This window comes from Clinocottus analis, unplaced genomic scaffold (genome assembly GCF_023055335.1).
Source record: "Clinocottus analis isolate CAN_PGR_092001 unplaced genomic scaffold, fCliAna1.0.p SCAF_8, whole genome shotgun sequence".
In the NCBI taxonomy this organism is placed as follows: Eukaryota; Metazoa; Chordata; class Actinopteri; order Perciformes; family Cottidae; genus Clinocottus; species Clinocottus analis.
Window position 1 is genome coordinate 19,850,623 of NW_027176240.1, and position 24,862 is coordinate 19,875,484.

The 24,862-nt window shown below is 42.6% G+C and overlaps 1 protein-coding gene and 1 long non-coding RNA gene across 19 annotated transcripts in view; both read left to right on the top strand.

Moving 5' to 3' along the window:
* The window catches only part of rims1a (regulating synaptic membrane exocytosis 1a), an 86,270-nt gene that overhangs the window by 28,715 nt on the left and 32,693 nt on the right, over window positions 1-24,862 (top strand). For all 18 annotated transcript variants that reach the window (XM_068567342.1, XM_068567343.1, XM_068567345.1 and 15 more), the window contains exons 4-7: window positions 1,314-1,325; window positions 16,761-17,032; window positions 18,128-18,813; window positions 24,718-24,758. In XM_068567342.1, coding sequence (XP_068423443.1) covers window positions 1,314-1,325; window positions 16,761-17,032; window positions 18,128-18,813; window positions 24,718-24,758 — 1,011 coding nt within the window. The remainder of the gene's footprint in view (window positions 1-1,313; window positions 1,326-16,760; window positions 17,033-18,127; window positions 18,814-24,717; window positions 24,759-24,862) is intronic.
* LOC137779520 (uncharacterized) lies at window positions 11,319-13,796 on the top strand. Its single transcript, XR_011077073.1, has 2 exons — window positions 11,319-11,715; window positions 12,508-13,796. It is a non-coding gene; the product is annotated as an uncharacterized lncRNA (long non-coding RNA).

Below are 24,862 nucleotides of genomic sequence, written 5' to 3' on the forward strand. Positions count from 1 at the left end.
GCCATGGTTGTTTGTCCAAGCACTTAAAAGATAATAGTTTAATATTTCATGAAATACATTTGAAATAAAAGAATTGGTTGACATTGGCTTCTGTTTTTATGCTTACCAGCATGGAGGGAAACAGCTAGCTAAAAGTTTGGCAAGAAATTATGTTCACATTTGTTTGTGTTAAAAACTTAGCTTAATAGGCGCTAGTAGCTTAGGCCTATTTCTTACCTTGGACAGAGCTGTTTACCCCCTGCTTTCAGTCACTGTGCTAAGCTAGGCTCTTCACCACCTAACTCCAGCTCTCTTATCATTTGAAAATGTGTTTATTTGTAAAACTAACAATATAAAACGTGATCATAGCTTCGCCCTGATTCTAGTCTCTTGCTACGCTAGGCTAACACGGCAACAGGCTTCTCATCTAACCGTTTAACCAAAATAAACATATTTCCTAAAACGGTAAACCATTCTTTAAAATAACATCTGTTTTATTCTGTCAACCGACCAGCACTGGAAGCAAATGTCAAGAGTTAAGTTTTTCCTGCAGTAGGTTACCATATGACTGGAACTGACAACAGTAGCATTGAACACATCGGCTCACTCTGCATAAAACACACCGGTGCTACGTCACATCACTTCCAGCCAGCTTCATTGACAACACTAAGGTTTTGACCCCAATATTCTCTGGTCCTACTCAGCCAGAATCCGTCAGCACTGAATTTGGTTTCTGCGTTTTTGATCCTACAATGACAGCTTGCTTGTTAATATCATTTTCACAAATGTTGACGAAAAGCAGCCCCAAATTTCATCTTCCAGCCCGACTTGATCAAAAGTAGCACATTTGAGGTGGAAACCCGTCCAATCTGGCGATACTGCTACCAACAGCGTTGATGTTACTCCATCTCTTCGCTCCATGTGAGGCCACGCACTCGGTGACACGCGAAAGGAGAGGATTTTAACCATCAGATGAAATTCTAGCAGCGCCGCTCATAATTCTAAAAATCCACATATTTCTTTTTCCAATAGCGTGTGTATTTAATACCAGACACTGTGATTTGCATCATGTATCCGACTACCAACAGCTAGTGTATTTATTGTTTAGGCATAAGGATTTGTTGGAACTTTTAACTCAAATCTGGTTCAAAAGAGTGACAGCATATTCTTATCTGCTCGGTAATTGTAACGCTATTGGAAACTGAAATATCTGTGTTACAGTGTTTGTTGCTGCTTGGGCTGTAGCATCATTGCCATGCTTTCAGATATCATCTTTGCTCACATTCTTTCTGTCTTTCTTTTCATCATACATGGATGGCTGACTGGGGCTGCAGGAGGACAAAGTGGTGAGTGCTGTGTTTCTTTTGTGCGTGTCTTTCCTGGACTCTACATAATTCTGCCTGCAACCTTGAAAACAATCCATCTTAATGGCTTCAGACAGTATGTATGTGTGCCCCTATCAGTCTGTCTGTCTGTCCATGTGTCTGTTATTATCACACGATGTGTTAGAACAAGCAGTAGCGGTGGTACTAGTAACAATAAGTAGCAGCAGGAACCTTCCAGGTTGAATATTACTACATCATCCAGAGTAAAACAATCCATTTATCTGTTGTTTTCCATACCTACTGATATTCCTGTAGCCTCACCCAGCATGCACCTGATACAGGGAAACAACTTTGAACTCAGAGGTGGATCACATAAACAAACAAAAAAGACATATTGTGTCTTACAGTGACTAATTTGGGTCTTGGTATCACACTAGCAGAGAGTCCAGAAAGTGATAACTCTAATAAACCAATATCGCCAAATACTATCGATTTCTGTGCGTGAACCCATTAAAACTCAGACCCAAGCACCCAAGCAAACCACATCAAGGCAACCGTTTTCACCGCCGCAGCGGGATAAGCATATAGTTGACCTTGGACTTGTCCCGTTTCTTGGAGTTCGTGGCATAAGCCATCAGTGTGTTGGTCTGCTCCTTAGCCGTAAAGAGAACGACCTCTGTTGTGTGGCCTAGTTAAACAGGAGTTGGGCCGAATCGTCCGAAATGATACTGCTGGAGAAACGTTCCCAGCGGACATGCCTTTAACACCTTAGCCTGCTTGTGTAGTTGTGTCAGGTTTAGACCCTTACTTGGCCTTGGCTGCTTTCCCTCAGGGCAGCTGCCAAACCGGCACTTTGATGATACTTGGCTGGGCTTGAACGCCACGGCTGTCCAAGAGTGCTTTGGTGTGCTGTACATAGCAGTCTCACTCCCCTGCTAAAGCTCCGACCAACAATCACTGGCTCTAAAGAGGAAAGTTTTGGCAGAATGAAGGCCGTATGTAGCGCTGGCTGTATAGCTTGACATGGATTCATTGAATTACCTACATGAGACTCGAATCAGGGCATTGAATTACTTTGGAATTGATTAATCTTGTCTGTCACCCACACTTTAAAAATGCAAAGACACTCTGCTGACTTTTTCCACTCTTTTCAAACAAAACACTCAAAGTGAAAGTAAAAGTGTGGTTACGGACATTCCCAACACTCCCAGGGGTCCTTGAGGGAGATCTAGGAGGTCCCCACAAAAATGGGTAATTGCTTAATTTCAACATTTAATTAACCCTTTGCGAAGTCCTAGCCCTTAAATGCAGACTGGAAAATAATAACGTAGCATCGGCCAGCTCCGACCAGCACCTTTCAAACTCTGAAACCATGCAATGGTTTCAGGTGTTCTTCATTTTCAAGTTCTTTTTAACTAGTTTAGGTTGAAATGTTGTGTAACAGTGTTACTTATTACCCAGAGAGGTTGGAAGAGGAGACATGTTTCGAAAACGGTGAATTTCTAGGTAAAAACCTGCTGAGCTAACATTAGCATAGTATGTTAGCGCATCATTAACTAGCAATAACACAACGATGGTATGTTAGCTACTAAAGGTACACTGATGTAAACACATTCTGCTTTTGCTTTTTTTGTTTGAATGATTGATTGACGTTTACCTCAAAAGTTGACAACTATTGAATTATGGCCTTAATCATAACTAACAACCAAATTTACTTTTTTAATATAGCGCTTTTTAAACTGGGTCCTTGAGGTCAGTCCATGGGAATATGCGGCAAACAATGGGCCCAGTCATTTTTGTTTGGGCTTTCTGCAGATGGTGTGAGCTTTAGTTTTTTTTTCTATTTCTTCAGTCCATGGATCAAGTAAGCAAACAGGAGACTGTGTTCAAGATGGTGCCCGATATATTTATATGAAAGTCGCAAACACATAAAAAGAAAACCTTTCCTGAATTTTTCTTTTATGACAAATGGGCCTGTTCTGGTCTTTGATTGACCTGGTTGTGCTAATGTTCATAGTTTGATGACCTTCAGTCGTCTTGATGTCACCCTTGTGCCAGCTGTTCTTCCATAAGCAGGTAACTTAGTGTAAGCTCTCTTCAATAATTGAAGAAGTTAACATGGAGTTAGCGACACAACAATCAAGGTTATATTCCAAGGCTTGCTTTTTAATTATTCACGTTATTAAAAAAGTTCTGGCACACACAAAAAAAAGAAAATAGAAGCTTTATGTCCACTACATTTTCTCTCAACAACATCATCTTTTCTTTACAGCGTATTTATTTTGTGCACTGAGTGACCTGTGATGCGTGTGCTGTTTGTGAAAGCCAACAATAGAGAGATAAATAAAAGTTTTAATAAGCCTAACGATATACAGTGTGTGGCGCACGCAGCCGTGTGTGTGGTGCTAATCATATTCGGGGCTCATTATCTGCAGTGATGGCTGAGCTCTCATGGAGAGATGAGTGTGTGTTGTTGCAATGGAGCCAAGTGTTTCTCACAGAAAGGGCCACTTTTGAAGTCTTGATATTCCTCTTCTCGTGGGAGACTCAGGAGTGCTGTGTGTTTCCTTTTCACACACACACACACACACACACACACACACACACACACGAACACCTCTCTCCCTAATTGTAATGTCCAGGGATGTATTTGTGAGGGGGGGTTGTGCCTTTATGGGTCAATAACTCACACTACTCAGCTGTTATTAGACCAGTTCTGATACAGAATTACCAGCATGGCTGCCTTATCCACTGGTGTTTCCAGCCCAGCATACAACGTTTCATTCAACGTTTTATGATATCTTATGAGAAGTCACTCGTGACCTTACACACGTTTTCCAATGACATTCCAGAAGTACATGTTAATTTCCGGCCGTTACACGCATACAGTCTTTTCAAAATAAACTACTGTCTTCACAGGAAACAACTCAGTTTGGAGTAGGAAGGAAAAGTACTTGATTAGGTTGAGCAAAAGAAGTGAACTACTTAGTTAAGTTTGGGCAACAAAACGACTGCATTGCACCGATCAAAGCCGTAGACACTTAAAGCAGCGTACAGTATGTCGTCATACGACATCTGGAATGATATCTTTAAAAAAGTTATTCCCCATGTTTTTTTCCTCACAAAAGTCCAGCAACGCGTCAAACACCGGTCAACAACCTCAGTGTCATATAATCGCACAGCTTCTCTGACCGTCTTCCCGGCATCGATGCAGTTTCACTCTCTCACCCCTTCCTGTCTCACTTTTAGGGATTTCTCATTGGAGGCTCGCCGTGTTCATTCATTACATGTCTGTCCAGCCTTCTTGCCATCATGTCAGCGTCATAGTTGCGTGTCAGCTCGGGGGCGGGGGTGTATGAGCTCAGAGACAAGTCTGTGTCATGCTTGCGTAGGTTCTCTCCAAGCATCACTGAGTGCCAAGCTCATTTACTTTTGTCTGGGTCACGATGCCACTAACACCGCATTTGTTGGACGGAGGTTCCCTGTGCTTTTGCCACCGTGACCGGCCTGCACCGTGAGAGGAATGAGCTATCAAATACAGGCGCACACACACACAAAAAAACGGGAAAACAATCTTACCATGTGCCTACTTGTGCAAATGTATATCTATCGATTCGAAGCCTACAAGGAATTATGGCTTCGTGCCGCTTTGTGTCGGGGTGCAGCGCTCTAGAAAAAGCCGGAGCGATGTGTCATCTGCTGTTAACGCCACAGCGCCTCATGATTACTATTGATCGCCGGTCTCGCTAGCTGCGTCCGTCTCCACGTCCATCTCTCATTGACTGGTCTTAAGGGGGCCATCTCTCTCCTGGTTGTTGCCCTGTACACTCCCTTGCGAAAGCCGGCTGACACATGTACTCATCCACACACACACACACACACACACACACACACACATTCTCACTGTATGGCGTTTGCCCGCATACAATTAGCACTGTCATGCAAACTCCCTCGTTCACATACAGTGACATGGAAGACATGTTCCAGATGCTCAAATTCACTTTGTTTTTCCGAGACAGAGACCTCCATGGAGCTTTAATCAGGCTGTTCCCGTACAGCGCTCCTCCAGGAGGCCGCTGTTCGGGCCCCATGTGACACGAGAAGTCAACGTTGATTTATTAGTCACACTACCTCTGTACTTAAGTCACGCTACTTCCGAAGTTCTTTTAACCCAGAGCACAATCTTTTCCGAAAGTTTGGTTGCCTGAACCTAACAAAGTTGTTTCTTGTAAATAAAGGAGTTTATTTTGAAGAAGACCACAGTCATCTAACAATACATGTTGCTGGAAAATGCACGATAAATCAGGAATAACTTTTAGATATCATACAAACATTAGTTACCTTAGTTTAGATGTCTATGACTTTCATCAGTGGAATGAAGATCTTTCTGTGGTTGCAAAACTTTACGAAGTTGTTACGAATGTGGGTCTGATCACTAAAAGGAACAAAAGACCAATGTCTTTGGCGAACAACCAAAGTAACTGTTCAAAGAAATATGCTGTTTGTCTTGAGAAACAGAAAGCAATCAGGTTGTCTTTGCCAAAGTGGCCATGTTTTCATTCAATTGTCGAGCCAATTTTAAACAAATTTATAAAATGTCAGAAAAGTATTGGACAGGGATGAAGACGAACTTTCTCTTGTTCTGTGAATATGGAAAGGAAGTTGTTGACAGCAGAAAGAGTTAATCGGTGAGTAAATTATTTGCACCGTCAGAGTTTATTCAGCAAAAATGGTTCCATAATCCATTTGGGATATCTGTTTCAACTTTAAATTCTTTAACTTCAGAATCCATAGCTCTAAAGTTAGAAAACTGTTTCTTTCCCATTACACCTCAATGTGACATACGACTTTTTCCAGCGCTTCATTGACACTAAAATACTGACTGTGCTGTGGTTTGATGGCTGCAACGCTGCTTCTGGACCTTCAAGATGTGTACATGTGTACACGTCAGGTGGCAACCTCCGGTTCTGCCAAGTGAAGCCAATGAGGAAGTGTCTCAAGACGAGCATTCTCTCTACTGACCAGCAGGGGGCGACTGATTGTATAGAAGTCTATAGAAAATGACACTACTTATCTCTTCATTTATTCCCTCAGTAATCATTGTAAACATGCGTTTATGGTCTCAATCTCTAGTTATAAGTCTTCTTTAATACAGCATGATGTTCATGAATTAAATTATTGTCCATTTAGGAGGGATTGAGAGTGATTGACAGGTCGCTGCCGATACCAGAGTTGTATAAGTCGTCACTACGTCGCTCCTCCGGTAACTTTTGAGTATTGGTTGCGAAAAAGCCAACATGGTGATGGTCGCATTTCAAGATGGCGACGGCAAAATTGCCGACCTGAAGGCTTCATAACAGCAGCCCACGAACCAATGGGTAACGTCACCATGATTACGTCCACTTCTTATATACAGCCTATCGTCCACATGTAGTTCAGCCTGACAGACCATGTTTGATGTCTTTGACAACTTTGTGAACTCCCTCATTATTTAAAGGACGACTGTGGTGATGAAGACTGTGTGTCTCAGTTACTGCAAAGGTTATTTGAACAATACACACAATAGTCTTTCATCTATTCGCTTTTTTGAGGGCACACAGCTTTCAAAAATCAGCCAAACCACACACACACACACACACACACACACACACACACACACACACACACACACACACACACACACACACACACACACACACAGACACATTTCCAGGTGCTATATTTGCTAAACAGAGACATTCAGTGGTGGAAAAGGGGAAGTGCAGCATTATGACTCCTCCCACTAACCACATCCTGGCATCCACGCATGTTCATCATATTACCAATAGTGCATGTGTTTGATGAGAGAAAGTGTGTGTAGCCCATCATGCATTGTGCCTGCTTGTAGGACTTGTGTTCTACGTGTTACAGTGCAAACACACGTCTTGGTGTGTGAGCTTTCTCTGCCGGTGTGTGTAAGAGTGTATGTGTGTGTGTGTTTTACTGCGGTGGCGCGCTGTGCTGATATAGTACCTCATTAGCGGATGTGGACACTAATCTCCTTTGTGGCCGTCTTTCATCCTTAGCGTGAGATTTATAGACGGCCTGGGTTACGGCGCCCGCCCTCACGCGCCGCCGCTGTCATACGTCAACCTGTCGTCGGATGATGCTATACTTCCTGGCCCTCCTCCCTCTTCCCCTGTCTCCCTCTTCCCCTTTTAGGGTACACATGGTCACACCTGTTGTGTTGTACCCATCAATCTGGCTTTGGGACACGTTTGGATAACTATCATGTTTTTTAAGGACGTTAAATCCCTTTCAGCGATGTTGTCTGGAGATGTCGACTTAAAGTGTGTAATTAAGACAATCTACATGCAAAGTTTTGGTCTGACTATTTCCTTTTTCAGGGTTTTCCCCTGCGTCTTGGAAAACCCGGAAACCATTTGACGAAATGTTCCAGTCACTGCGGGAAACCCATGAAGAGAGGAACAAATAAGACATCCTCCTATTTTTCCATTAACTCCATTTGCACTGGGTTTTTCTTTGCTCCCCTGTATCATGTGCACCCAAACACACCATGTCGGCCCTACACATGAGCAGTGAAGGCACACACACATGAGGATACACACTCAGGCTCCTCAACAGACGCAAATAGACACATGCACAGATGGAAACACACACACACACACACACACACACAGGCAGACAGATGCAGCAGAACGCAAAGAAAACAAACACACACAGGGGTTTGGTGTCCTAGTTTCCATCTGTGGAGATGCTATTCTCTCTCTCTCAGGCTCTCTTCTTCACTCACTAACTCATCTCGGAGGGGGGTGGGTTCTTGCTGTGGTCATGTGACACTTTGCACGTGTGTGAGTGTGTGTGTGGATCAGAGCAGGCATTTGCATCGTATGCATCGCTGCTCGTGCATATATTTGATTGTATGGTTTTGTGTGATAACAAGCTGCCTATACGTGTGTGTGTGTGTGTGTGTGTGTGTTTTCTCCACTCTGGCGCTTATTTCACCATCGTAGTGTGATCTAATACAGGGATTACTATGGGCTTAAGGGAGTCTCTTATAAAAATAACAGCTCGGCACTCCATGTCCACAACACTGGCCATTTGTTCTGCCGGTATATCGACACACTCGGACGGCGCATCGCCAAAACAAAAAAGGTGACACCCACAAAACTGCTTCGGCAGGGAATGAAATGGACTCATAGAGAGGACAGGTGTGAAAAGCTAACCCGAAACATGGTGCATTACTTTAAGTAAACCAGGACATTTTATTCAACGCTCTCATTTTTTTGTCAGGATCATTTATTTGGGCTTCGTAGCACAGCCATGCAGCAGATTTACAGTTGATGCAGAGACATGTTGCTGCATGCAAAAGGCCAACTGATGAAGTGTATAATATATGCTGCAACCTACTCAATACAAGTATGGAGCAAATCCATCCATCCATTTTCATCCGCTTAGTCCGGGGTCAGGTCGCGGTGGCAGCTGGCACAGCAGGCCTTCCCTCTCACCCGCAACATTTTCCAACTCCTTCTGGGGGACCCTGAGGCGTTTCCAGGCCAGCTGGGAGGTATAATCCCTCCAGCGTATCTTGGGTCGTCCCCAGGGTCTCCTACCTATGGAGCAAATACAAACAACTGTGACATTGAGCATCATGAAGATAATGTGCACACTGTAACAAATTTCCCCGTTAAATTACAGTAAACAACTGGCAGCTCCAGTTGCCTGTGTTCAACTGTAATTCTACAGCATGCCTACTGTAATGCACAACAACTGCTTAATACTGTAAAACATATTACAGTGCTGTATAGAAAAGGCCATATGCTGTTTTTTGTGTTCCCATGAACAGTTAATTACTGTAAAACTTATTACAGCACTGTAGAATGTATATTTACAGTATGACACTGCTAAAGCTAGCTAAGGATTTAAAAATGTAACATTTCAAACTAAAAACCCCCAAAATTGTTAGCATAGAAACGACTTAGACGAGAGATGCCCTTACAATCATAAGCTTTTATTAAAGCCTTTGCAATGTCAAAACATTCAATAACTGACAATTTTATAGTGATCACATTTTTGCAAAATACAAATAATAAATGCATCACACAAAATTGCATTCATTAAAGCAAATGTATCACAAAACATTTTTAGTAATTACATCCTTGTACAATACGATCAGACCCAAACTCTGAATCCTGTTCAGTCGCTTTTGTATAGGTTATGGTCATCAGTGCAATAGAAAGCAAGTAAAAGAACAAATCTGGAACTGCACGTTTGAGACTTGATGAACTGAAATTAGTGTAAGGAAAAAAGACCACCAGGATGCATTACTCTCTCCTTCCTCCTATATGGTGATGTGATGTGAGCTCCATGAAGCCCCACGCAAAGTCCAGGGGTTTTCCACAAGCGGATTCACATCTGCTGCCTTCTTTTGGACACCAACTTAACCTGGACGGCCTTTGTTGAGACCAATGACGCACCTAAAAATTAACAGTGAAAGCATATATATATATATATATATATATATATATATATATATATATATATATATATATATATATATATTGAAATATAAAATTAAATGTGGTAAAGAGTATTTTATCTCAATACTAAACCCCATTAGAATAAACAAAGACAAATTCTAAGTTTAATTTTACAGTAAGGGATCACATCTTACGTGGGAACTTTATTTTACCTTCATTTAATAGTCATTTACTCTAAATTAAACTAACAAAGCAAATGCTATAGCGGTAGCTGAAGTTAACATAGCCTAACATAGCCATAGCTGAAAGCGTTAGCATGCGTGCTTGCCACATGCAATTAACAACATGTGACGTAAACGGCAGAAAGAAAAATACAATACAATGTTAATTCATCACAAAATGACTGAACACGGTAATGCTGACTTGGCGCAGCATGGACCATGGCGTCCGCTGCGGTGTTTGTAGGCCGGGTGGAGCAGCAGGTGACGCTCGGTCCACTTCGGTGCTTTGGTTAGAGTCCGTTAAAAATCATCTTCTCAAATGTTCTCTTTTTATTCTTCCATCTTGAATAAAACCACAAATCTATGATATCTAATGCTTTCTTTTCTCAGTCTTTATGTTGGCTATGTGCTGAATTAGTAGAGGCTTGATGCAATGTGATTTTGAAGAGTGATGGGCAGACTAAGTTAACTGAAAAAGAAAAACAAATATTGTAGTCTGACAGTAGCGTGCTGTTAATTTTTTAAGGCGTCAACTTTTTCTGTATTTTAACTGTATTTGACTCTATTTATAAAGAACAGTACATTACTGTTGAGAAATTATTGTATTTTTACAGCAATTTGTTACAGTGCCGATATGTCATTGTTTTAGTTGTATTGCCCAATAATCTAATACAAATTGTTCTCATTAGGCTACAGTGGTTCGGATAGGGCAGGAGTTTCAAATGCAGAGACGGAGGTCAACACACGTTCTGCTTACATTTATGCTGCTTTCAACAATATGTGCATGTTAAGAACGGACCAGAAGCTCAAGTTCCTCAATGCTCAAGTTCCTCAATGTTTTTTTATTTATTTTTTACAAAAACAACAGTATATAAACTCCTAAGCCTGCCCTTTGATTCTACTGTGTTGTATACTCTGGTGAAGACACATCAGATCGAGTAATTGAGTGGTAAAATATTAACCCTGTGAACTAATTTGCTGAACTAGAGCACCAACTAATACTCTTAATAATGATTTATGTTGCATTCAAACACAGCATGAAATAAATATAGTCATGGCACAACAAATTGCAAAAAATAAATACAAAAACTACTATACAAATGGCATGGCAAAAATATCAAAAGGAATACTATAGAGTTCCAACATGGAAACATCAAACACTTACAAGCTCTGTAGAAAATATGGCTACTTGTTCTCAGTACTTATAACATATATATTATACTGTATACCATTAGCATGTACTGTATAAACCCATTAATCTATGACTGAATACTATCAACTTATCCTATTCAGGCTATTTGTGATGTATTAATAAATACAATAAATAATGATGAAAAAACATTCGGGTGACATTAAAAACTACAGAAGAAGAACTGGTCGATGTCATATTTTATGAACTACACGCGCTTTCTACGGTCGTCATCCGGCGTCAGGGGTCAAGCTGTGCGTTTGTCCGCCGCAGACCGGCCGCGTCACGTCACCTCACGTCACGCAGCAGGTGCGTGAACCTGTGGTCGCGAGTCGTTGCACTTGAATCCTCCGCCAACGAAACGAAATGTCAGGCCGACGTGTCAAAAACCCTTGGATCTTTCTTGGACGAGTGAGCGAAAAGCCCACATGGGGTGAGCGCTACGCCGACCGCGCCGCCGACTGGCGGTTTGCAGACGACAGCGACGTGGCCGGAACACCAATGGAGTCCGAGTGGGAAGAGTAAGTAAGTGCGGCTACATCAAACAGCTCTTTATGGTGAGCTAACTAGCTAGCACCGTCTTCACCAGCAATGGAGAGCTAGCACCGTCTTCACCAGCAATGGAGAGCAAGTCACATGGGCAATTATGAATTAAAACTATCGAGCATTCAGTTCCAGTTCGCTTTTTATCTGCAGGTTTTGCCACTCACATTGTTTCAATGTGCTATAAATGACCTGTAATGTCTCATAATTAACTAGCTAGGTTAACGAGTGCGTGTAAGGCGCTGGCTATGCTAGTGAGCGTTAGCTAGCTAACTTGATGCTAGCTAACGGTAGCTTCATCAAAGGTACCGTAAACCAGCCTAACAGCGCCGTTACCCTGTCCCGGACAATATTGTAACATTTTTGTAGTTTATTATTCAACATTTATGAGTGTTTAAACGTTTTGTCTTTTTGGTTGTTTTACACAGTGTTGACTTATTGGCCAATCTTAGAATATTTGCACAACTCGTGTATAATCCGTTTATTAAAAACTATTCTTAAATTTCGACAAGCTCCAGTACCTAGTAGTTACCTTTTTTCTGTCTGAATTGGCACTATACATTTTACTCAATTATTCTAAATTTCTCTTTACATTCATGTTGAAACATTTTTTAGATGTGGGAAAGTCTGCAACCAGGCTCTCTTCTTGTAGCTGCGTTATATAGAAAACTCCTGTTGCATCTCCACTGCTAGTTACAGTTTAGTTTTAAAATACATTATTCCCTGTGTGTGTGTGTGTGTGTGTGTGTGTGTGTGTGTTTTTTGTGTAGTTTGAGTCCCAAGAAGACGAGTCCTTTAGATCCAAGCGATGATGAATGGTGGTTTTCTGCCCATTCTTCCCATGTGGATCTGCTTGCATCTCCTAGTGTCCCATTCTCATCCCCTGCATCATCCTGGTCCACACCCCTCCGAGCTCCGTGGACCAGGTATAGTCGGAGGAGATCCGGTAGAGGTGCCGCGTCCCACCACTACAAGGCCAGGCGATACCGCCAATTTAGAGCACCTGTTTCCAGGCGACCAAGGTGCGGCGGCTGCTGCATTTGTGACCAACGGAGATACAGGCCGAGACGATACAATCCGAACTTGACATCATGGGAGCACCTCCCTGCAGTCATCCAGCCGACCAAGTGGTACCAGGTGGTTGGGAGCATGCAGTGCAGCCACTGCAGAGACCAGGGGAGACACCAGATGACATCCTGGGTGTGCCGAAGCTGCCAGGTGCCCCTGTGTTTAATGCCGTATAGGAACTGCTATGCCAAGTGGCACGGTCAGAGCTGTTAAGTTCAGACGGAGGGTTAGGTTTCCAGGACACCACATTTGGTTTAACGTTTTAAGAGTAGTTCCTTAAAGACTACAGCATTTTTTTTGTGTGGGGTGGTCAACTGGTTTGCACGCCATTTATTATTCATTTCTACTGGGATTGTATATTTTTGGGGGAAAGTATTTCTATTGACTTTTTTCTGTTTCTTCAATCGTTTGTTTCTAGTTATATTGCAGATCAGTTGCATGTGGTTCTTTTTGCTTTATTTCTGGACCACATTCAGGAAGTTAAATATTATAGTGAAAAAGTGTAACTGAACATCAACATCCAGAAGGCGCACAATTTAATGGGATGTCAATAAATGCAGCCACCTTTGTCATGTTTGCCACCTGCAAGATTGTGGTGTGATTTCATTATTTACTTAAACATGTGTAACTCCCAGTAAACAGCAATTTATTTGAGTTAATAAGATTTTGCTATCCACTCGGATTTACTGCATGTTTTGCAGTCTTTTGAGCTGCTTAACTTTAGGAAACGCAAGTACACGTTCTAAGAATCTGGCTTGCATCTTATTGAGTTTGTTTGAATTCAATTGCATCCAGGAAATTACTTGCAGCTAAAGAAATATGAATCTTTTTTTTATATTGTATTCACATGTGTTGAGTTGACCACATTTAAATTTGTCGGCGTACAGCACGGTGGACAGAAGCATTCAGAATTCTTACAAAGTAAAACGTACAATGTTATGTTCTCAGAATCTTTGCTTGATGTACTTAATAAAAGTATGATTTGGAATTACTTCTTTCTTTGCACCTCTTTTTTTAAATGAATGCACTGATGTGAAACCTTTCTTTTTGTTGAATGTGGCTGCTGGACTCGGTAGAGTTTCATAAAAAGTCATTCTACAAACCTCTGCCCTACTACTTTAAACTTAAAATATATTTAGCAACGCATTCTAACACAATTAAGCAAATGCTTAGCTTTTAAAAACATGTTTTTTTCGCTTGTCACAGTGAAAGAAAAGCACGAGCGATAGATACAACCTTGACAACGAGCCATTACAACCCCCGCGTCGTTTGTATTAGTACCTCAAGATTGTGCTTGAGGCAAATTTAAGTACTTACGTTTTCCCTCGAAACCCTGAAACTATCAGTTGATCGACGGAAGATTAATCCAATTGATTCACAGCTTTCGTCGGCTGTTTATCAAACAAATCAAATGATTCACGGTTCCAGCATCTCAAATATGATTATTTTTCTGCTTTGTGTAACCGTGAATCTAATTTTTCAGGTTTTTGAACAAAACTAGTAATTTTCTGCTAACACTTTGGCAACTTGTTATGGGCACTTGTCGAACAATTATATATTTCAGCGCTCCAATTTTTTTGGTGGAAGTAGAAGTGAAAAAAAAATCTTTCAATTCAGAAGTCGTTTCTCTGTTCAGGAAGATGAAATGCCAGAACAAAATTCCAAATCTAATTCCTAAAGGATGCGTTCACAGTCCTCACTTCCTGTCCTGTTGGTGTACGTCACTGCAGGCTCCATCTGGCTGCCTCGTCCACCTCGTCGGTCTGGCCGCAGAAAAATCACAGATTGGTGGATGTTTTCACCAAAGCTATGATGTCCCACATGAGGCAGTGTTTTGCTTTCTTTGCTGCGTGTGTATATGAGTGTGTGTGTGCGCGTGTGTATATATGTGTGTTTGAGCACACGTTCTCTCCCTCTCCCTGGTGGTGCTGGGGTGTTTGGCAGGATAAATATAGCCGCGTTGGTGTAAAGCTGTTTTTCTCCTCGGCTTTTGTAGCTTTAATCAAAAGCAATCTGGAGGAGGGAGAAGTGGAATGGGGGGTGGGAGGGTTGGCCGATGCCGGAGTGTTTTATTTTAGCTCTCTTTTAAGGAGTCATCGGGGAGTGTTCAGGAGTAATGAGAACCCTGGTGGCTTGAGGAGAGGGACTCTAACCTCCTCGTCCTCCATCTTCCCCTCCGACTCTTTTATCCCCCCCCCCATCCGTCGTCAACAAAAGACGATGACGACAACTGTACGGGCCGCGTTCACACTGCAGGCCCTCTTGCTCTTTCCGGATGAATCCTCTCCTCCTATTCTTGGCCTTAACCCCCGCGTCCGCTCGTGGACGAGAACCGACAGTGCCGAGACGCGTTTGTGTGTAATGCGCTTCAGTCCAGTGTGTGCAATAAGCTTATCGTGTTTCATGATACCACCAAGTCGGTGAAAGCCGAGTAGATCGGAATGGTTTGCCAATCAGTTGGAGAGATTAACAATTGTCAAAAAAAAAAAATAAACACGTTCTGACTCGAGCATTCACATGTAGGTCACATGTCCCGTTTTGTAGCACAACAACCAGCCCTCTGTATCTTAATATGCAAGAAAATAATCATATTTAGTTAATCATCCGTTCCTCTTTAAATCTTGTTTGTCCTGTAAACAACGAGGCCTTGGATTGGTTCTTGAGCTGTTCCAGAGGGTGGAGTCTGCTGAGCTCACGGAGATGATTTCATACTTTTTGATTACATTTAAATATGAATATTAATACAAAAAAAAACATTAAAGTTAGAAAAATAACTGATGTAGAGCCAATTTGGGCTTGTAACATCTTTAAGGCAGCATTCTGTAGTGTTGCTAGTCTTTGGGAGGCAGAAGTCCCTGTACAGAAAGAGGTGTGTGTGTGTTTTGCGCACTGATTTGCAAACTCTGAGGAAGACTGTGAGATGCTGTCAAAAGCTGCAGGAGGAAAAACTAGTAATTGAATAATGAGTTATGATTCCTAAAAAAAAAGAGTCTTTCTCTGAAGTAGAATAAAGGTTGGGGGGATCACTGCTATGACTAATTAAGAATCACCTTTATTATGGATCAATCTGTCAATCATTTTATTGATTTGTTGTTGGGTCTATAACAAGAAGTTGGAATTTTTGGTAAGTTAGCAAATTTTGGGCTTTTGTTAATTGACTGAATTGTTCCTAACCTCTGCCTGGTGTAGCTTGTTTTTAGGTAAATGAACGAAAAATATGTTTGAAAAGATATATGGCAGTACCAAAAATAGCATTCTTGTCTCTGTATTGACACTCAACAACTCGTCATTGATCAACTTCAAAAATCTGCCAGTGAATCAAAGTTTCTTCCGGGAACACGATGTGAAAGAATGATTTCAAGTGAAATGTGTGCAGGAATTCAAAATGAACAGTGTGGACAGTGTAAAAAACGTTTAAAAATCAGAAATTGGACTCTCAGCTGTCGCGTGTGAACGCAGCCAACGTATAGTCGGTGTGCATATGTGTGACGGGACAAATAGAAAGCAAGAAGACGGGAGATTTTGCTTTGGCAAGCAACTTAAAACTCCTCTCGTTATCCAGTTGGCGTTGTGTGCTTCCATTTGGAGACCAGACGCAGCCCACAGTGAAAGCCAAGCTGCTCTCTGCTATAACTGCCATCTTATGATCTGAGAAAAAAAAGAGTAAAAACTTCCATAAAGGCCGTTTTTTTCCCTGGACCACTCATTGGCAGCAGTGCAGCTATTTGGGAAGTGCAATGTTCTATTTCCTGTTTGACAGTCGCTGCGATTGAAGCCGGGCTTTGCTGTTGGCAACGTGTTGGGCTGCCGCAAAAAATAGTTCCTTCCTGTTTTCCGTGATAGCAGTGTCGGCCGCATTATGTACCTCAGACAAAACCACTAATTTTAATCTCTAATCTAATCTCTACCCATGCTCTCTCCTCCCGCCCCCCCAACCCTTCACCCCCCAAACTAGGTGATCTGGGTGTGTAATAATTGCCGGAAGCAGCAGGAGCTCCTGACCAAGCCGGGCGAGTGGTTCACCGGTCCGGCCGGGAAGCTCGCCGGCCTCGGTTCGGCCGTCAGCGAGCCATCCGTGTGCCAGACGCTCGGCGACAAGAAGCTTCGGTCTCGTTCCCAAGCCCCTCCAGGCTCCATCGGCGTGATCCAAGACCCCAACCGACCTGGTGTGCCCGGGGCCGTGCCCGGCACCGATGCCCGGTCGCGCAGCGAGCCACCAAGAGATACGTAAGCTGAAGCAATTCTTGTAGTTACAAGACAGTAGTAATACAATGTTCAGTTTTGCTAAAGAAGACATATATTCCAACAACTTAGACCAACCAATACAACCAACCCTAAACCAATATTTTACATTATTCAACCAGGCGGCAACCTTGGTGTTGGAAATGTGAAGGATGATTGTATAGAAGTCTATGAGAAAATGACCCATAAGTTTGTGGACTACTGTTTTGAATCCCCAAGTTCAGCATTTTGGTTTCGACATCTTTTTTTTTCCCGCATCCAGAAGTGACACGAGAGCTAAATTCAACCAAATGCTGAATGAGACCTTTTCAGTTGACCAAAATGTTACAATTAACCTGCATGAACTGAAAACCCATTGTGTAAGGGTTTATGTTCGACGACAAAAACACAGACAACATCTACCGGGCCACGCCGTGGTAGCAGCCTGTCAATCACAAGGTAGCCCCGCCCTAAAGCGTACCCTTCTATATGGTCTATTTTACTATAAATGGAGCATCATTTACTAAATGTACATCGTGCTGTATTCAAGAAGACTTGAAACTAGACGATAAACTCACGTCTACAATGTTTACTGAGATAATAAATCAAGAAAGAAGTAGAGTCATTTTCTCACAGACTTCCATGAAATCTAACGGGAACTTTGCAACCAGAAGAGTCGCCTCTTGCTGGCCAGTGGGACGAATGCGAGTTTAAGACACTTCCTGATATGCTCTGCTTATCAGAACCGGCGGTGGCCGCTATATTGTTTATCAAAGGCAGAGTTTGACTAACTATATTAAATTGCGTCCTCTCAGCCACCAGGAGGAAAACAGTCCTTGTAGAATATGTTAATATTTATGTTATCAAGCATCATCCTGCAGTCATCATTCGCTCCTCTTATACAGCGCTGCCTCTCTATGTAAGCGGCCTGTGTCATTGTTTCCTCTGCCATTGTGATTGTAATGGAAGAATACGCTCGGTCCCAAAACACTGGATAGTGCAATGTGTCGGCACTCATGACCTTCTGTCAGTGGACCACCAATGTTCACCAGTAAATGTTTGTTTTTTTCTCTCTCCCTGCAAATATTGATTGCTTCCCAGGAGAAATGGAAGGGGAGGCGGAGGAAATGGTCGGGGAGAGCGTCGGCCGGGTCAGCCTCGACTGCAGACCCAGGTCTCCATGGACCGGGACCTCCGGGGGGATTCCAGGGAACGCAGGGAGAGCCGGCGGCTGTCGAAGGGACGCTCCCTGGAGCACGATCCTGTGGGAGGAGTCGGCGGGGTAAGGCGGACAGAAGAGGGGGGTTACCACCACATGGACCACAGCGGGGCCCCCCCTCGCCAAGCGGGGCCGGTCCCACCTGGAGGCCGGGGCCACCCTGCGCCCGCACAGGGTCGCGGCGGGGGCGTGGGAGGGGAGGCCGGGGACGGCGTGCGGCCCGGACAGAGGACGGTGGGCGGGGTCGCCGGGCCACACGAACACACCCTCGCCCAGCAACCCCTCCCCCCCGAACTCAGAGAGCCTCCCGGCTCGGCCCACGGGCAGGGGCCCGTGGTGAGACGGACCAAACGGGAAAAGGCTGAGAGCATGCTGCGCAATGACTCGCTGAGCTCCGACCAATCGGAATCCCTGCGTCCGCCGCCGCCGAGGCCCTACAAGTCGAAACGGGGCATGGGGGCTGGAGGGAAGAGGCAGACCAGCGTCAGCAGTTCGGAGGAGGAGGGAGGGACCACGCCCGAGTACAGCAGCTGCGAGGACGCCGAGATCGAAAGTGTCAGCGAGAGAGGTGAGAGACGATATCTGAAAACTAACTACCTTTAATTTACACCAGGGAGGGTGTGGAAAGTATTGACATCTGTCAGTTCATTCATTTGTTCATCCATCCATCAAATAAGATATCTGAGGCAATTTTTTATTTCGTGAAACTTTACCACTGCTTCATGGCAGGTTCTAACACTTTTAGGACTAAGTAAGTACTTTCAACAGCACCTCGACACAAACACACACACACACACACACCTCCCTCAGATCAGGTGCTAAACTGATAAGACATGAAATAATAATAACAATAAACTTAATATGTGTCACACATTTCATACAGACCATGGAGCTCAAAGTGCTGTACGTTTAAAAATAATCTGAAGGAAGCATGCGTTTTGCACTTCCATTTTAACTGTCATTTAAAGAATTTCGACAGAGGAAGGGGTTTCGCTGCAGCTTTGAGCAGCGTCCTCTGTGCAGTGCATTGTGGGACAATCGTGTACACCTAAACATATAGTGTCTTTTTCAGCATACTTGATTCTCTCTTTTTCCTGTGTGAGAATGTAAGTATGGATTATGCACGCTCTCCTGTCATACCAGACACCGAGGAGGAAGTCAAATCAACTTTAATACACAGACAAGAGTTAGAAAAGAGTAGGGACCAAACAGCGACAGCACAGCGACTGTTATTGTAAGTTAAAAAAAGGATTGCTGGAGGTGAATGCAAAGTTGTTTTACAAAATGCTTTGCATTGTTAAATAAAAGTTGGGAGACTTCACAATAGTAGTGATTCCTGCAGAATGTCTTGTTAACTGATTCAATTTTTATTTTGTTACATTCCTCAGGGCACCGCGAGCAGAGCGTCTCCTGCAATAGTTTACAGACAATGATATTGTGCAATTTATTTCCCACACTTGCACTCTATTTGGGTTTAATCATTGCAATGTATGCGTTATGAGGCAATGCATTGTGTGTGTGTGTGCGTGTGCGTGTGCATGCGTGATTGAACACTTTACTGCTGCATCGTGGCAGGTCAATGTAAGAAGTTGGAGAGCGCTATTTGCCTCATCGTGTCGTCTTCAGTCAGATTTGAATCTTCTCTTATTTACCCTTCTGGGTTCAGTGATCAGACCAGGTAAGACTGCTCTGTTTCTTAACAGCATTTCTTAAAGTCCGCAGTATTAAACACCTCGACCACTGGAAAACACCAGCGTCTCAGAAGCTTTCTCAATGATATCTGAACGTCAGCGTGAGCAGCGACACAGCATACCAGCGTGCGTGTTAACATGTGCGTGTGAGCCCAGGGGGGTATGTGAATGCTTCGTCGTGTGTCAGATTGTATTGTTTTCAGCTGAGCCCCGAGGGGCAGGGTGTGTGTGTGTGTGTGTGTGTGGGGGGGGGGGTATCCCACACTGAGCGTACATGCGTGTGCCCATGTGTGTGTGTGTGTGTGATTGGGCAGTTTGACCCCAGTTGATCCCACATGTGGCATCACATTGCCAACTATGTCTCCAAGCCCGAGAACACACTTTAATGTCATGTCCAAGCTGGGTCACGTCACTTCAGTAAGACTCCCCTGGCTCACTGCTACGCATCCAACTACATTGGGGTATCTAAGGGCGGGATAGCACGCTCCTATTTTAATTCTAGTAGACATCCTTGCGAGAACCTTTTTCAAAAGAAAGCAAAGCTAGTGAGGAAATACCTTAACCTGCATTCTCGTTAATGGCCAGAAGAGGGCGACTCCTCACGTTGCAAAAATAAGTGTAATGTGTATAGATGCCTATGAGAAAAGGACTCTCTCTTGATTTATTCCCCCTGTAAACATTTTAAACATGAGTTTATGGTCCCAATCTTTTAAGTCTTAGTCAGTACACAATAATGTTCATTTTTATAAATTATGCTCCATTTATAGTCAAATAGACCATAACACAGGCTATGCTTTAGGGCGGGGCTACCATGTGATTAACAGGTCATTTTCAGAGCCGTATACAACATCTCTCCTACGTCACTCCTCCTCAGTCCAAATTACGGTCACTTCGATTGAGCGGTTGCAAACAAAAACTACATCCACGACTTATACATAGTCTATGATTCTGTCACTTCCACAAAAAGAAACCTCACGAGGTTGGTCACAATGCCTTTTGAAAAAAGGTTTTTGTATGCCTTTCATTGGTCATCCTAGGATGAGAAAAAGGGGGCGGCGCACCAGCCGCCCTGGAGCAAGACCAAGCTCCCTTTGACATCGATCAAGTGGAGGTTTAGGATGAGAGTGTTCTGTCGGGCCAAGTTTTTTTTAAACAACAGCGGCATGGCAGCGAGACGCTGCTTCCTTTTTTAGCTTGAGACTGAAGCCAGGTCATCTCCGAGATGCGCTTGCTGGCAGAAGAGAAGTATCCAGGCATGTAAATCATTGTGAGATCAGCTTAGGGACACACACACACACACACACACACACACACACACACACACACACACACACACACACACACACACACACACAAATATGCAGTCAGTCACAGTACAGTAGATCCTATTATGATCTGTTTAAGTATCCTCCTACACGCTACTAACACATCCTCAGACAGGAAGGCAGGAAAAAGCACAACACAAATATGATAATACATCATAATACCTTGATTCACAACTTTTGCTTTTCAATTGCTTATCCCAGAGTTTGTCAACCTTTTGATGGACACACAAAAAGATACTTCATTTCAGATCCCTTCGCTAAACAGTTACACATATACACTGTCCAGGGCTTTTATTGTGAAAAATTGTAAGGAGTTGATCCATATACAGTATATAAGAAGTGGGCATAGTCATCGTGATGTCACCCATTGGTTTGTGGACTACCGTTTTGTAGCCTCGAGACTGGCGATTTCACCGTCTTAGAGGTTGCCATGTTGTTGTTTTTTGCAACCGCCGAACAGAAGTTACCATATTTAGGCTACGAAGAAGCGATTTAGAGACGCCGTACACATCTCTGGTAGCGAGCTGTCAATCATAGTAAGCCTACCCTAAAGCATACCCTGCTTTAGGGTTTATTTTTTTACTCTAATTGGACCATAATTTACTAAATGAACATCATACTGTATTGAAGAAGACTGGAAACTAGCGATTGAGACTATAAACCCATGTTTACAGTCTATTGAGGTATTAAATTTAAGTGAGAGGCAGGGTCATTTTCTCATAGACTTCAATACATTCAGACTTCTTTTTGGAGGGGCGGGTGAGGCGGGGGGAGGGGGGGGGTGCCCCTTGCTGGTCATTAAAGGGGGGGGGGGGTTGCCCCTTGCTGGTCATTAAAGGGAATGCACGTTTAAGGACACTTGGCGGTCAGCAGAAACAAAGGTTTCTACCTAAGTGGATCTGGTCTGCACTAACTTTGTAAAAGTTGAAAGAAGAAATGAACTTTATCGTCCAGACTTATGGAGCCTCCGTATTCTTCTACTTTACAGTGGACATTTTGAATATGTCTATTTCAGACGATGTAACAGTTGATCGAAAATCCACGGCCCGCTACTGACATGCTGTCATATTTATTCTTACGTAGTTTATTTTCCATCAGCTATGTTTTAATTAAGGATGAAGAATAACTGATGTGTTTGGCAAAAGTAATGCTATCAAAGCTACTGTTGTCTCACAAATGTATTCGTCCTTTAACCCAATAAAGAACAGGATAGAGCCGCTGATAGCACCCAGGAGTTTTCCATGCGGACATACTGTGTAATAAATGTGCTAGTTTTTTATAAAAAGTTGCTTCTCGACCTTGGAAGAAGTACAAGCTAACCGCTATTGTAAGCTAGCTAGCTGGAAATGCTACTTTTACAGTTTAATCTGTTCCTTACACTTTTACCTTTCTGTTTTGGTTTTTTGGAAAGGCTGGAGAAAAAAGAGCTGCCTTCAAGATGTAACTGAGGAATCTCTGTTCGAGGGAGAGGTTTAGCTAACGGTCAATTGACATTTACTCGTCAAAGTGCAGATATTCCATTTTAATAGATTCAATATGGGTTACGTGACTTGATGCTTTTGTATTTCACCTTCAATAATATACATTTTGATCCAAATTGACTTAATAATTCTATACATTGTATTGAATAAAAATACATATTTTTTAAGCCGTGGAAGGTCTGTGTCGCGCAGTCCTGTGCATTCTTTACCTTCATTTGTCCAGTTTAGTTGCCTTTATTCCTTATAATTAATAGTGATATTTCTATCTAAATACAAAGATAGGAAAAAACCAGTTCCTTGTTTGTGCTCACATAGTTGGCCAATAAGGTGATTCTGATCAAACAATTTACAATGTACCAATTTTCAAGTGTCCCTTCATGGCGTCCTGACCCAATAGTGACTTCTCTTCGGTCAAAAACATAAGAACACACATTCACCCATGTGGCGAACCCACTGTACTAAATCACGTTCACGCTGGAGTCATAAAACTGAGAACTCAGTTGTCTATCGTCGGAGCGTTGGCTTTAAGGTTACATAACATCACTATAAGTTGTCACAACCCGTTAACTTCATAGTCTCCTGGCTCCTAGGCACGCTTGGCTCTGTTTTACTCCGTGTCATAACAGTGCCGTCTCGAACGCCGCCCCTCAGCCCATGTGGACGGAGGAGGCTGTGTCTTTTGGACTGAAGCAGGAGATGGTGTTGAACAATAGAAGACACTATGTGTGATTCTCTGAAATATCCCACTGCTTATGAGAGAAATACACCAGTTCCTGTCTGTCAAGAGGAGAAACATGGTTGATACTGAAAGGTCATTAAGTTGTGTTTGCATGCATCCAGTTTACTCTGTAGAGCAGCATTACTACAATCACATATTGGATTGATGTGGAACTGTGCCATCTACCAAATTAAAGGAACCCATTATAGCAAAACTATCTCTACATAAATTACACTTACCAGCTGTGTCCGAAGCTTTCAGCAGCATCGCGCTGTCCTCGTCAGCTTACTCAGTTATCACAGGGATGGATCTGTGGAGATTGCATTGCAGTTCTCGTCACTTTAGCAGAGCATCCATTCACTGATGATGATTTTACGAGACTGTATGAGCTTTGGCTTGTAAGTAGACTTCATTTGGGATTGTTTGGTCAAATTATTTCAACGGTCAATAATTAACTTTGGTGGTCACTTTGAAGTCGCACATTTAGTGACATGAAATTCCGACCGACCATCTGTTGTGTTAGCGTGAGTCTGGCCAATCGGACCGCCTACTACTGCTGTGGTTTGATATGTTTGTTTTTGGATGACTCACTGATAACACATTTTCAAATTGAACACAAAAGTGTTTTTAATCAAATGGTAAATATAATAAATATAAATATTTATTTCATGTATGTATTTTTGATCTATTTCCTTTTTTTTTTACTGATTCGAATCAAATGTTCAAATAAAAAGAATAGTATTGATATTTAATTATGAAATGAATGTATTAATACATCATATAAAGACAAAATAAGTAAATACAATAATTAGATTTATACATATAAATATAATCTTTAAGAGTTAGAACAAAATGTAATTACTCAAGTTGAATACTTATTATTGTGGCACACTCCAATAATATGATTTTTGTGCAACTCTTAATTTTGCTTCAATAAATAAATAACATAAGATTGGAGTAATACCACTACATAATTTCTCTGGGAGCAATTTTAGGCATTTTAAACTAGTCTTTGGGTGTCATCACTACCACTGTGGCCATTATATTTATAATTCTAGCTCAGGCTTGAAGATTCAATAATCTTAACCCTCTTCACTGTAAACAAATACCTTCCAAATTTGTCTGGGCTCTGTTTGAGGGACTCTGGCTGGTATGTGCTCTGTATACAGTTTCTCCTGTATGCGTACGTGTGTGAATGTGTGAAGGAGGTCTCGACTTCATCCACAGCATTCTGAGCCCGTCTCTTTTCTCTTTCAGGCGACTGGGAGTGCTACCCACATGACCCCACCGTATGGCATGTAAGTCGATTTTGTTCTTTTTTTCCTCGGATCAGATCCACCATTAAAGTTTGCCGATCAGCATGGAGCGATACTTTGCTTTTCTAAGGAGATGATAAGAGTGT